The sequence below is a fragment of the Cucurbita maxima genome, unplaced genomic scaffold, assembly GCF_002738345.1.
Source record: "Cucurbita maxima cultivar Rimu unplaced genomic scaffold, Cmax_1.0 Cma_Scf00041, whole genome shotgun sequence".
Taxonomy (NCBI): Eukaryota; Viridiplantae; Streptophyta; class Magnoliopsida; order Cucurbitales; family Cucurbitaceae; genus Cucurbita; species Cucurbita maxima.
In genome coordinates, this window is record NW_019272057.1 from 141,474 (window position 1) to 155,047 (window position 13,574).

The window sequence follows — 13,574 nt, forward strand, 5'->3', positions numbered from 1 at the left end:
AAAAAAAAAAAAAAATTGAAAATGTATACAAAATTTGAATTTTATTTAATTCTTTTTATTAATTTTATAAAAAAAATTGTTTGTCAAATTATTATAATCACTTCTTATATATATATATATATATTTATTTAACTTCGAAATTTTAAAGTATAATAAATTAATTTAAGAATAATTAAAAAAAATAAAAAAAAAAGAAAGAGAGAGACTTTTGTGGTCATCATTGCCATTAAATTTTTAAAGCACACTTGCCAAATAATTTGGAAATTTAAAGGGAGCTGACTTTTATTAGCCTTTAGTTTTGACATTTTAAGCAAATTTTATATTTAAAAGTCTTCATAATTTTATAATTTTTTTTTTATAAATTTATAAATTTAATTCTTCCATCCAATCATTTTTTACTTATAAATTTATTAAACATAAAATTAAAATTTTAAATTAAATACATATTTAATATATCAAATATTTTTTTTTAAAATTCAAATCATTGAAATATTTCTATAAATAGCTTTAAGAAGTAGTGTTATCATGCATAAAAGCCGTTATCGATCGTTGTCAAAGTTGTTGTCGTCACTATCGATCACAATCAAAATCTTAGTTGACATCACAGATATGAACCACTACTAATAAATTTTCATATCTCAATAGTCTATCCCATGAAAACAGAAAATTTACCATTAACTTTATTTATTTATATTCATGTTGTTGTGAGTTAATCAATAGAAATTTTAGAAGATTGCGAAGTTCTTTTCTACCGTGCAAAATTGAATAATTAATTAGGTTGATGTTTGAGTAAAAAGAGAGATTGGGTTGAATTGAATTGAGCTATAAACTCTATCCCGAGATCAAAAATTCAAAGATGATGATGAATTTGACATTCTAAAGTTGGGAGAATTTTGAAATCCACATCAATTTATAGACGAACAATCGATGATGGAAAACGAAACGAATGAAAGATCACTGCAAGAAGTAATAGAGGCAAGAAGGATTATCTGGAACGACGAATTGGAGCTTCCTCTCATGGCGATTCCCGATGTTGAAGAAGAAGAAGCACCTACAAAGCGGGCAAGTGAAGCGATTTCTCTCGAGCCACTTCTCGATGCAACTGAAATGAAAAACGTGCGAACAATCCAGTAATACGCACACGGAATCTCCTCTCGCGAATTCCATCAAACAGATAGAACAAATCTCCTCCTCCGCTCGATCATATCTCCTCTGCAACTCTTCGTATCTTCTCACCAGCAGAGTTCCGCCGCTTGAGCCGTCCGATTCCGGTACAAATGCGAGGCGGAAAACGCTAACGCCGCCAATAATCGCATCCTTGAGACGAAGCAGCGGGATCCATACATAAGTGTTGAAGAAACTGATGGCCAAAAGAAAACCTAACATGGCGATGTTGCGATTGAAGAATTGAAGGAAATCGGCGTTTAAATAGGACTATTGAAGGAGTGAAGAGGCGGATTAAATCGTAGATTTCGCCATTGAAGTCCGAGAAATCTGAGTTTTGGGGAAAGTGTGGGCCAATCGATTCACTTCTGGAATTTCTAGAGCGATTTGAAGAAGAAGAAGAAGAAGTATTATATCGATCAGTCTGTGCTCTGCGACTTTCGAACTTTTCAACTGCTCCTCTGATTGAGCGATGATTCCGGCGGAGAAGAAGGGCCGGGCGGCCGGCGGCGATTGCTGGTTTTTGGCATATTTATTGTTTCCATAGTTTAAACTCAATTATTTGAAAAGCTTTAAAGTAGCTTTTCGCATGTCGACACTATGGAGAAATTATTGGAATAACCATGTCAAAGCTTTTAAATCAATCCTTTTATTTTTATATATATATATACTTTTTTTTTTTTTTTTAATTTTGGTTTAATAATTATGAGTTTCTATCTATTTATCAACTCGAGCAGAGTTCACAACCCAATCGAACCTAACTTCTATTTTCGGGTTGGGTTGTCGAGTTAAACTAACCCCAATAGAGTTCACAGCCCGAAAATAGAGGTCGGGTTGTTGGGTTATTTCTTTTTAGAAAAAACTTATTTATCCATAATACAACTGTAATAACTAAAATCTCATAAAACTCAAATATTAAATATTTACGAGTCACAACTCATGACTAACATAGTTAAATATTCTTAAGCGGTATAATAATCTTAAAAAGTAATATAGGATAGGGGTTGTGTTGTAATTTTATATTTAAGACGAGTCGAGTTGGCCTGACTAGAAAAATGTTAACCTACAAACCGACTTGAATTTTCGATTTTTCGAAATCTAACTCCACTCAATTTTTATGATTTTGGTTGGGTAGTCCAAATTGGTCAGGTTCTCGAATCCTTTGAACACTTGTAGAGACAAGAAATTTATATTTCTTGAATATCTTTTTAATTTTCTTATTTCATTATTTAATTAAAAATATATATATATATATATAATGTTAAGGATATTAAATGTTAAAAGTTATAGGTATTTTTGAAACGAGATAATAACAATTTTATTTTTTTATTTTTTAAAAAAATTAAGGATACGAATGAAAGGGTTGAAAATTCAAACATATTTTTTAGTTTTTTAAATTTTTAACGTAAAAGTTCAAATACATTTTTGAAAAAAAAGGACGAAAACCCTAAAATACACCGTCAAAGCATTCTTCTTCATGCAAACGAGCCTCCCACATCTCTCTCTTAGTCTACCTGTGAATGTTTGATTAATCCACCACACCTAAATGGTGTGAAAGTTATCTCATTTATAATCAAATAAATTACAATGGAAATAGTAATAAATGGAAATAACAATAAATGGAAAGATACATATGATAATAAGTCAAATATGAGATATTTGCCTTATAATAAAATATCAAATATAATATATATGGTAAACTATAATTTATTACTAAATATCCTTAACACTATCTATCTCCCTCTGTGATGTTTGTACGTGTCGGTGATCTTCTAGTCATGTTTTTCACTTTGTTTCTACGTAATGTATGTAGGATTGGTATGTGTGAAAGTGATAAGGCTTGCGCATGAAAATGATACATACTCGAAAGTTAAACTTAGAGAGTACAAAAGCAACGGTCGTCTAGTGAATTCATATGCATGAAATCAATGTACACGGAACTATGTATATAAAAGTAACGCACATCCCGAAACAAAAAAAAAAAAAAAACATGTTTGCATGTGCATGCATTTAAAGACATCTTACTTCGATATGATGCCACCAACCACAGCCGCTACGATAGCAGAAGGGTCACCAAGAATGGCAGAGATGATAACACGAGCAGCAGCACCAGCTACCCGACCACACTTCTCGACCGCTCCTCTCGCTCCACGACGATCTTGCATCGAACCTTTAAGCCGTGGAATCGTAGTAACCATTTCCCTAACCTTATTCTTATCCACATTGAAATACATGGCTTGCCAACTCTCCACCAACATCTCCTTCACACACGACAAATGAAGATTATAAGTCCTACACTTTGACCTATAAGACCAGCCGAGCCCCTTCCCGCCACAGCCATGACACGAGCTCGAGAGCTTGTGACAAAGGTAGAGATGGTGCTGCCCATCGTCAAGGACTTGCGGGAGGCTAGCGCAACAAGGATGAAGATCAAAGTCACAGGCATTGCAATGGTACACAAAGCCATGAATGTGAGTCCTACAAGCATCGCATACGCGCTTGGCTTGGCCTGGGGGGTGATGGTGTAGCTTAAATTCACATTTTTTATAGAAGGGATGGGTGATTGTTGGGGCGCCAACGGCGCAGACCTTGTGCATGTGGAAGCCACATTGGTGGCACTTGTAGTTGTAGCCAATGCCAGCTTCATGGCAGCCATCGCAGTTGAAGGGGGCCTCGGTGTAGTTGAGTGTCAGCTTGTGGCGTGGGTGGATTGGGTGAGTTATCTCTTTCTCAATCTTCATGTTTTTTTTCGTGTTTTTTGCTCGTATAGTGCACTTTTAACGAGGTGAATTAAGACATATCGTGATGCTGGAAGATGCTTTGCTTAGTCTTTACGATTGGAGAGCATCTTTATTCAGTTGACATGTTTGTATGGAATTAGATGCCGTTAAAAGTATATTAGTAGATTGATATATTTATTCACTGTTTGAGTCAACTCTGCTAGTTTATGGGAATATGGAGGTAATCTAGTCGGACTCACTACTTTCATGGATCACTGTGACACGAAGAGCTTTGTTTATACTCATTGAGTGAAACGGGAAGAGGGTTTATAGGGAATGAACTCAAACTATAGTGGTCACTGATCTAAGAGGTCGTATCGAATGAGGTTTTTTGATAACCGAATGTAGTAGGGTCAAGTGGTTGTCTCGTGAGGTTAGTTGATGTTCATGCAAGTTGGCTCGAACACTTGGAGATAAAAAAGAATATAATAAGTGAAATGAAAAAAAGATTTTAGTTTTAGCTCATTATTTTAGGGATGGTAGTAGGGTTAAGTGATTGTCTTGTGAGATTAGTCAACATCATACCAGCTGGCTTGAACACCGGGAGATAAAAAACGGAATAGTAAGTGAAATGAGAAGAAGATTTCAGTTCTAGCTCACGGTTTCGGGAAAGGTAATAGGGTTAAGCAACTATCTCGAGAGATTAGTCAATGCTCACAAAAGCTAGCTCGAACATTTAGAGATAAAAAAGGGAATAGTAAGTGAACATTTATAACCCACTTTTTAAGTGAAGGTAGTAGGGTTAAGCGAATGTCTCGTGAAATTAGTCAATGCTCATACAAGCTGGCTCAAACACTTAGATATCAAAAAAGGAATGGTAAGTGAAACGAGAAGAAGATTTCAGTTCTTGCTCATTCTTTTAGGGAAGGTAGTAGGGTTAAGCGACTATTTCGTGAGATAAATCAATGTTCATGCAAGCTAACTCGAACATGGGTTGAGTTAGGTTGGGTTACGAGAATCTTTTGGACCAACCCGACATTTCAGTTTGGTTGGGTTAATAACCCGAACAACTTGAATAGAGTTTACAACTCAACCCTTCATTTTTTAGTTAGGTTGGATTGCATTGTCGACTTGTTCTTTTTTTTTTTAATTATTTAAAAAAAAAAATATCCTCGTGGACAACATATGTTAGGTTAATAATTAAATTCTTGTAAACCTCAAATATCAAATATTTACCAGTCATAACTAAAAAAATGTTATACCGTAAAAAGAATCTTTTAATAGTAAAAAAGAATATTGTAAAGGTAAAATTGTGAGCATAAGATAAAATATTAATTAACCTTTGAAAAGACGTTAATTCGAAAAAAAGAAAAGAAAAGAATATTTTAAAGTTCATTTTATCTTAGCTTAGCGCTGATTCACCAAAGCTGATCTACAAAGCATATATTTGAAGTAAATTGTTTTATATATTAATAATATATATATATAAAAAAAAAACAGATATAAATATAAATTCTTTAATTCTTTACAATTATTTTGTTTTTTTTATTTAAAATTTTTTTAAATTTAATTTAGTTTTTGTAAATATTGATAAATAATAAACAATAAAATAAAGAAATTCATATGTAATAAATTTTATAACATTAATTTTCAAAAGAATAAAAGTCAATTTGATATTAATGTTTGACTTTGTATTTTTATTAAAAAATATAAAGTTATTCTCTATAATATATTTTTTTATTAATATATCCCAATTATAAATGTTTTCAATTAAATAATTAAAAAAGAATAAGCAAAAAGAAAATTAAGATATTGTCTATAATGTCTCTTTACCTCATTTATAAATGTTTAAGAGTAACATCAATTTAATAAAAAAAGTAAATGTCTAAAAGTAAAACATAATTATATTATTATTATTATATTTATAATAATAAAACAAAATATTATATCTTTCATTAAAAATAATATATATATAATATTATATGTCCGGGTGAAATTACCAATTTATGTTCGTGTGGATCGAGTCAGTCCCTAATAATTTTTTTGGGAGTGGATTATTCGTGAAATTTTTTTTCTCTATAATTTTTAATCGATAATTTAAAACTTTCTAATATACTTTTTTTAAAAAGAAAATTAAATTAAAATAATATTTTCATAATATATAATTCAAATTAATTTGTAAAGAGTTCAAATTTCAATCACACAAAAAAAAAAAATATATATTTATTTTTTTTATCAAGTAATTAAATAAATAAATATATATGTATATGCCACGTTGGTTTAGTAGTATTGGGCCTGGAACGTGAATGTTTAGGCCCATCTCAAAAAGCAAATAATCTGACATGAAAATAAAATTTAATAAACAGTGGCAGTGATCGGAGCCCTAGAAAGTGCCGGCGAAGGGGAATCATCCACCGTCACCGTCACTGTCACTGGTACTCTCCACCCGTGTGAGCGATCGTGTTCCAATCTTAATGAATTAACGATTTGAACTGTTCTTCCTTCTTCTCAATTGCCTCAATTAGTTTTAGTTTCCTCTCCAATGTCTTTATGATTTTGCGAATTCTACTTTCTTCTCGAATATGGAAAGTTTAGGTCTCTCAATTACTTGTACAAATCTTCAGTTTGTATAAACGAGATAGTATTTATATCTTTGTGTTATCGGTATATTCGAGAAAATTGAGGTTCGTCCATTTCTGTATAGCCGCGATTATATCTCTCTAAGGATCGCGATTCAATCTCATTCTACTTTTGAAGCTGAATTTAGAAAAATGAGTTAATGAGGCTGCAATATTTGAAGAATTTGAATCTTGTTGGGAAGCTCTTCTGAATAAATATTACATTATGGACAATGAATGGCTTCAGTTAATGTATAGTGCTAGACAACAGTGGGGGTACCTGTTTATGTGGGAGACACTTTCTTTGGGAGTAAGTTTGAATTTGTTTTTTTGATGGATATGTTACTGCATCCACCACGTTACAGATGTTGGTTAAACAGTATGAAAAGGGCCATGGAAAATTGGTATGGAAAAGAATTAAAAGCTGATTATGATCCAACTAACTCTATGCTAGTTTTGAGACAATAGGCTGCAGATCCATATTCAAGGAGGATATTCAGAAAGTTCCAGGAGGAATTGGTAGAAACTCTTGCCAATCCTGCAACCAAAATTGATGATACAGGAACCATGGCAAGTAGCGAAATTTGGGGAAGATCATAATGCACATGCGGTTAGTTTTAATTCGTTTGAGAATTGTTTGATTATTCGGGAATAATTTGCAGACATATATTAGCAGTTTTCCTTCTCAATGTGTATTGAAACGGTGGACTAGAAATGACTGAAATGGAGATGCAATAGATGATCATAATTCTGAATTGCCAATTGAATCTAGAGATTCTTTTGACTGTTAGGTACAATAATCCAAGCAATCAAATGTAACGGCTCAAGCCCACCGCTACCAGATATTGTCCGCTTTAGCCTGTTACGTATTGTCGTCAGCTTCATGGTTTTAAAACGCGTTTGTTTGGGAGAAGTTTCCACACTCTTATAAGGAATGCTTTGTTCTTCTCTCCAATGTGGGATCTCACATCAAATGTGTTGAGGGATCTCGCATCAAATGTTTTGAGGAAGGAGTAAAGTCAATTCATACTCCTAACGTGGCTATGGATATGGATGCCTTAAAAGAGGCCTCCAGAAAGGTTGCTGCTGTGAAGAATCGTGGCCCTAGAGCTTTGAATGGTGATATCATCGCCAATGGAGTTGTTGATCAATGGTTGCAACAGAAGAAGATCAGGTAGCAACCTATGGATCAGTGGTTAGTCTCTTTAATTTGCAGTCTTAAAATCACAGAAATATATCATTATTTATTGATGATCCTCCGCCTCTTCCCTGAGTGGAGCCCAGAAATTGTGCATTGTGCTGAAAGACATCTAAAGCATTAGGGTAAAACACTAAATTTTTGTAACGGCTCAAGGCCACCGCGAGCAGATATTGTCTTCTTTGGACTTTCCCTTTTGGCCTTTCCCCTCCAGGCTTTAAAACGTGTCTGCTAGAGAAAGGTTTCCACACTCTTATAAAGGTGTTTCATTCATCTCCCTGACCAATGTGGGATATCACAATCCACCCCCTTCAGGGCCATGCGTCCTCACTGTCCTTCGTTCCTTTCTCCAATCGATGTGGGACCCCCACCAAATCCACCCTCTTTCAGGGCCCAGCGTCCTTACTGGCACACTGCCTTGTGTCTACCCCCTACGGGGAAGAGCCTCCTTGCTGGCACATCACCCGGTGTCTAGCTCTGATACCATTTGTAACGGTTCAAGCCTACCGCTAGCAGATATTGTCCTCTTTGGGATTCCCCTCAAGGTTTTAAAACACGTCTACTAGGGAAAGGTTTCTACATTTTTATAAAGGGTGTTTCGTTCTCCTCCCCAACCAATGTTGTTATAGGTTGAGTGGTAGGCATTTACTTTTGAATCAATTGAACATGGAGAGTTGGAAGATTCATTAGCTAATGTCAATAATAACGCTTAGGGGCTTGGGCCACATAGAAATTACTGAGTTCTTGTCCTACACCTGTACTTTGGTTGGATGGCTTTCATTGTCTATACATTTTCAGATAGGTATGCTGGTTTTCAACCTAATTATTTCTGAACTTGACTGTTATTTGATGCATCTGTTGTGCTGTATATGATGAATTGACAAATAGATAATGCTCGTGCTTGATATCGAAGCGAGTCGATAGATTTGTCAAGCCTTCAGTTAATTAGATTCAGGTTGGTAGCGGTCATGTGGTCGTTACTTGTTGGGTGAATTAAATTCTCTGAATTGTCCGAATACGAGCCAACTGTTCTTGTCTCTGCAGTTTTCATATCTACTTTTCTGTATGAGATTGTAAAGAGAAAGGCTTGAAATAGCCTATCATCAATTTTGTGGAAGAAAAACAAAAGAGAAACATCTGAGAAGATAATGAAGTTTTCAGGACATAACGCACTTTCTTATTTGTTCTCTGTTTCTGTTACTTCTTTTCCCAGGAATAGGAGAACAAAATTCATGATCTTGGAAAAAACTGATCAACGTTGTGAAGTGTATAGAGCAAATCTCGTGGCTGTTCTTAGGGACGTGGAAGAGTTGGTTTTCACACCCTTATAAGGAATGTTTCGTTCTCCTCTCCAATAGATGTAAGATCTCATAATCCATTCTCCTAGGGGCCAGTGTTATCATTGGAACACTGCCCGTTGTTTGACTGATACCATTTATAACAGCTCAAACTCTCTGCTATTATTCTCTTTGGGGGTTCTCTCAAAGTTTTAGAATGTGTCTGTTAGGGAGAGGTTTCTATATAAAAAAATGTTTTATCTCTTTCCAACTGACGTGAGATCTCACCCATTATGATTGTCATCCTCTCTTGAAAGGAACGGTCGGGGTGTCTACTGTCATGTAAGTGCTGTAAATTCTAAATGTTATCTGAGTATTGCTGTGTAGAAAAAAATGGTATACCTTAACCTATTCGACTGTGACAAAGAGGTGGTTGGATCGAGGATGAACCATCATAATCTCTGGCATTAAAGGCCGCCTTTGGACGTAGACTAGGATAATGAAAGCATGAAAGTTGTTGAAATCCTGATGACTCTTTGGTGATTCTTGTAAAGTAAATACAATGTATTGTTAGAAGTTCTTAAATTTTGTAGGAATATCATTTAATATTAGTTAGGTCCAATGAAAAAAAGCTCTATTTTTCTCGATCCAGCATCCTTGCTGACATCACTCAATATTTGCTTTGATACCATAAGTAAATATTGTCCGCTTTGACCCGTTATGTATCGTCGTCAATTTCACAGTTTCAAATGTATCTATTAAGTTTTCATACCCTTGTTAGGAATGCTCAGTTTTTTCTCTCTCCAACCGAGTGGAACCCTCATGACTTTTCAAATGTTCCAATATTGATTGCAACTAAGTTTCTTCCAATATTGATTGCAACTAAGTTTCTTAACGGTGACATTGATCATCAATAGTACATCATTTCTCATTATCAATGTATCGCATTAGTATATGCCCATTTAGAATGCAATTTCAAGAATTGATATATCAATAATTTATCAACACTCTGATGTTATCAATAGTATATCAATATCAATAATGATATCTAACATGTTCATAAACTTTCGTTTTAATTTTACATCAAGTCTTTAACATTTTTCTTATAGCAAGAGAATCAAGTTCGATATCTATTAGAGATTTTCATTTAACTCACGGGGTCGAAACCCTACCAAGGAATCCCCGGTCTAAATAGAGGAGTTAGTGGATAAATTTTTTTCTTCATTAGCTAAACAACTTTTATATATTTGTATGTGTCGTACATTCAACTTTTATATATAAATATTGTATCAAACTTATTATATCTATTTATTTTCTTAGGAAATAAATAAATAAATATATATATATATATATATTTAAATGTGGAAAGAAATTTGAGTGTTTAGAAATTCTATTGAATGCTATATTATATTTTTATTTATGAAATATTACTAAATAAAAGTTATATTAAAAAATTAGCAAAAAAAAAAAAAAAAAACTCTTTGAAATGAATATATTTTTTTAGAAAATATATAAAAAAATGTAGAAATTTCCGATAAATAAATAGTAAATTTAGGAAAAATGAGATTGAAATAGAAGAAAGAAGACTTTCTTGTCCCCGCCATTCATATTATAATACCTTAATTTTGTCGTTAATTTCCTATGCAAATACAACACCACACATCCGCTGTAAAGAGCACCAAAATTTTGTTGTCAAATTTTTTATTCAAATACACCGCACTTTCGCTGTAAGAATCACAAACCCTTTTCAATTCTTTAAGTCAAAGAAAAAGCATTTACAACTAATGACGTTTTCAATTAAAGTTTTTGTAAACAGAAACAAAAAATCATAAACAAAACCCCTATTACTCACTCACAAATTCATACATTCATCCACAAACGACAACACACACACACACAGCAGAAAATTCTTGGCACATAGTGAACTAAAAAAGAGCTTCGTCATCACATCACACAATTACATAATTTCAGTTACATGGGGGGTTTGAACTTTGAATTGAACTAAAAGAAGAACAACAACAACAACAACAAACAAAGCTATATATATTTTGAAGTAAAAAGAAAAAAAAAAAAAAGCTAAGAGTTGAAGGGGTTTTTAACCTTTTTATTCTATGGCGATTGACTGTGTTTTGTAGTCATTCCCAATTTGTATGTGTGTTCTTTCTCCATCCATTGATTCTGCTTTTGCTGCTTTCTGCAAATTCCACGAGTTTTGTGGGAACACAGAGAGTTTACCTTTGATGGGGTCTTTTTGATTCTCTTCTTAAGAGGAAGAAGCGCGAGTGACATCTCTACTGGATCTATTGTACTTCATATGGCTCCTCACAAGATGTCCTGCTGAAATTGCAGACATTAGAGACAGCTCTCCTGCAAGAACTGAACCAGCTACAATGGTGGCAAGCAGCCTCGCGTTGGAGCCTGGAGCTTCTCTGTTGGCTCCTTTAACTCCAAGTAGGTTCAAACATGCAGATTGAGAAGCAAGCTGGGTTCCTCCTCCAACTGTGCCCACCTGCATTTAGGAATGAATTGAATAAAAGCAACGTGAGACCCCACAGAGATTTCAATAATGGTTGCCAATGTTTCTAATGCTACAGAGTCTAAAGTAATTGACCTCAATGGAAGGCATGGTTACAGACACGTGAAGATCCTGGCCGTTGTTGACAGCTTCCATCATTGTAATACAGTGAGAACTCTCCACGTTCTGTGCTGGATCTTGCCCTGTTGCGATGAAGATGGCTGACACGATGTTACTAGCGTGAGCGTTGAATCCCCCAAGAGCTCCAGCCATGGCTGAACCTGTAAGGTTCTTGAGCATGTTAAGCTCAACTAAGGCTTGCACATTGGTCTTGAGGACCTTCTTCACTACATCGCCTGTGATTGTAACCTCACAAACCACCGATTTACCACGCCCTTCGATCCAGTTCACAGCAGCGGGCTTCTTGTCCGAACAATAGTTACCTGGTTTTATGAACATACAGAATTTTCCCATAGATGTGAGATAAGTAAGCAAATTGGATACGTTGGGGGTTGCAGAAGGATTTCGTTCTCTTACCAGATATGCCAATTACGTCCATGTCAGGGAAATCGGTCTGGAGGAAATCCAAAACGTTCTGTACTCCTTTGGACACCATGTTCATCCCCATAGCATCACCAGTGCTGCAAGAGAATCTCATATAGAGATTCTTACCAGCAATGGCGCATTTGATACTCTGTAGCCTTCCAAATCGGCTAGACTTGTTGAAAACCGAGGCCAAGGTATCGAAATTCGCTGGTTCCTCCACATAGAATTTCAATTCCGCTGCTCTTTTAGCTGTAGCGAACCTCATAACCGGTGCTCTCGTCATTGCATCTCTCAACAACACACTGTTAGCCCCACCGGACATCATAATCGCTTTACAGCCTCTATTCGTACTCGCAACCAAGCAACCCTCGGTGGTCGCCATCGGTACAGAATACTCCTTACCGTCCAACAACAACGGCCCGGCGATTCCCACTGGAATCTGAACGTATCCAACCGGCATCTCGCAGCACTGCCCCAAAATCGAAGCGTAATCGAATCCTTCCAAAGGAAGTCCCGATAGCGACTTCCCGGTTATTCTCTGCAAGGACTCGCGGCGAATGGCCGCTGCTCGAGCACAATCGCCTAGCTTTGATTCGAGCGAATACGACGGCGTGGTCCCAGCCACAACGGATTTAACAATCTCCTCATCCTCCTCCGTCAAATCAAAGCTAACAGGCACCGGATCAGCCACCTTCGGCACCGAGGGCACAGGAGATGTCAAAATCGGCATCGCGCAATCGATTCCAGCGCCACATGGAACCTTCCGAGTATCCTCCCTAACCAGAACCACCTCATCGTCTTCGGACGTCCACACATCATGCGAAGGACGGAAAATCGACTGAACAAAGTCGATGCCGAAGAATCCGAGAAGGTAAATAAAAGAAGCGACGAACGCAGAGATAGCAACCATTTCGGAAAGCGTAACGACATGGAGAGGAGTCGATGAACGAATCTTCTCACGCCACCGCGTCAGAAGAAAATAAACGACAGAGAAAAACAGAGTAAAGAAAGCGGCATTGGTAAGGTAAATAGGAAGAGGCAAAACATCAGACGCCTTAACTGCATCATGATCACGTTGTTCCATCATCTTAACCTTGAGAGGATTTTTTGCCATGGATTTGACCGGTTGTTGGTCGGCGGAGAAGTTTTTAGCAGGTGGAGAAGACCGGCGACGGTGGGCGTCCATGGTTGGGCAAGAGAAAACTGAAATGGAAAACGCCGACGCCGGAGTTTTCTCTTCTTTTTTATTCTCCGTTTCCTCCTTCCAAATTGAGGAGACGGTTTAGATTTCAGAAAAAATTTGAAGGGTGAAGCGAGGATTTGGGAGAATTTATAGGGCTTTTTCCTCTTTCGTGGGGCCCACCGAACCTGGCCAGCTCAGCACGAACCGGACCGAGCGGAGGGGGTTCATTATTCTTCTTTGTGGGTTGCAAGTTGAGGGCAATCATGTCAATATAGATAATAATAATAATAATAATATATAATTTTTTTTATTTTATTCATTAATTAATCAATAACACTTGTAGAAAAAAGAAA

General features: G+C 35.9%; 4 protein-coding genes across 8 annotated transcripts in view; 1 reads left to right on the top strand and 3 right to left on the bottom strand.

The window, feature by feature from the left end:
* LOC111469904 (protein FAR1-RELATED SEQUENCE 9-like) overlaps positions 1 to 9,165 on the top strand; it is an 11,126-nt gene extending 1,961 nt beyond the window's left edge. Inside the window, exons 1-4 of one of the 4 annotated variants that reach the window (XR_002714926.1) lie at positions 6,250 to 6,319; positions 6,589 to 7,112; positions 7,294 to 7,697; positions 8,914 to 9,165. Coding sequence is in view for 1 of the 4 variants with exons in the window: in XM_023115375.1 (XP_022971143.1) it covers positions 7,546 to 7,676; positions 8,914 to 9,031 (249 nt within the window). In the remaining 3 variants the exon portion in view is untranslated. Of the gene's footprint in view, positions 1 to 6,223; positions 7,113 to 7,293; positions 7,698 to 8,913 lie in introns of those variants that run through there. The other 3 variants (XR_002714925.1, XM_023115375.1, XR_002714927.1) reach the window with 3 other exon arrangements.
* LOC111469894 (RING-H2 finger protein ATL18) lies at positions 820 to 1,772 on the bottom strand. The gene is made up of 2 exons (XM_023115360.1): positions 1,463 to 1,772; positions 820 to 1,360 (listed from the first exon to the last, which is right to left on the bottom strand). Exons 1-2 carry the CDS (start codon positions 1,477 to 1,479, stop codon positions 955 to 957), a joined length of 423 nt encoding a protein of 140 aa, XP_022971128.1. The 5' UTR covers positions 1,480 to 1,772; the 3' UTR covers positions 820 to 954.
* LOC111469859 lies at positions 2,553 to 3,919 on the bottom strand. 2 transcript variants are annotated; one of them, XM_023115315.1, is made up of 2 exons: positions 3,190 to 3,919; positions 2,553 to 2,678 (listed from the first exon to the last, which is right to left on the bottom strand). In XM_023115315.1, the coding sequence occupies exons 1-2, from the start codon at positions 3,903 to 3,905 to the stop codon at positions 2,675 to 2,677; spliced, it is 720 nt and encodes a 239-aa protein (XP_022971083.1). In that variant the 5' UTR covers positions 3,906 to 3,919; the 3' UTR covers positions 2,553 to 2,674. The 2 variants fall into 2 exon arrangements, with proteins under 2 accessions (XP_022971083.1, XP_022971082.1); XM_023115314.1 differs by having other exon boundaries at positions 2,553 to 2,706.
* A 1,733-nt stretch (positions 9,166 to 10,898) lies between the features above and the next one.
* LOC111469777 (3-hydroxy-3-methylglutaryl-coenzyme A reductase 1-like) lies at positions 10,899 to 13,321 on the bottom strand. The gene is made up of 3 exons (XM_023115200.1): positions 12,030 to 13,321; positions 11,589 to 11,935; positions 10,899 to 11,486 (listed from the first exon to the last, which is right to left on the bottom strand). The coding sequence occupies exons 1-3, from the start codon at positions 13,222 to 13,224 to the stop codon at positions 11,241 to 11,243; spliced, it is 1,788 nt and encodes a 595-aa protein (XP_022970968.1). The 5' UTR covers positions 13,225 to 13,321; the 3' UTR covers positions 10,899 to 11,240.
* Positions 13,322 to 13,574: the final 253 nt, after the last annotated feature.

Coding starts and splice junctions, on each gene's coding strand:
- LOC111469859 (XM_023115314.1), bottom strand. CDS start 3,905: ATGAAGATTGAGAAAGAGATAACTCACCCAATCCACCCACGCCACAAG. Junction 2,707..3,189: donor GTTGGTGGCATCATATCGAA/GTAAGATGTCTT, acceptor CACACCATTTAG/GTGTGGTGGATTAATCAAAC.
- LOC111469777 (XM_023115200.1), bottom strand. CDS start 13,224: ATGGACGCCCACCGTCGCCGGTCTTCTCCACCTGCTAAAAACTTCTCC. Junction 11,936..12,029: donor GGACGTAATTGGCATATCTG/GTAAGAGAACGA, acceptor TCATAAAACCAG/GTAACTATTGTTCGGACAAG. Junction 11,487..11,588: donor TAACCATGCCTTCCATTGAG/GTCAATTACTTT, acceptor TCCTAAATGCAG/GTGGGCACAGTTGGAGGAGG.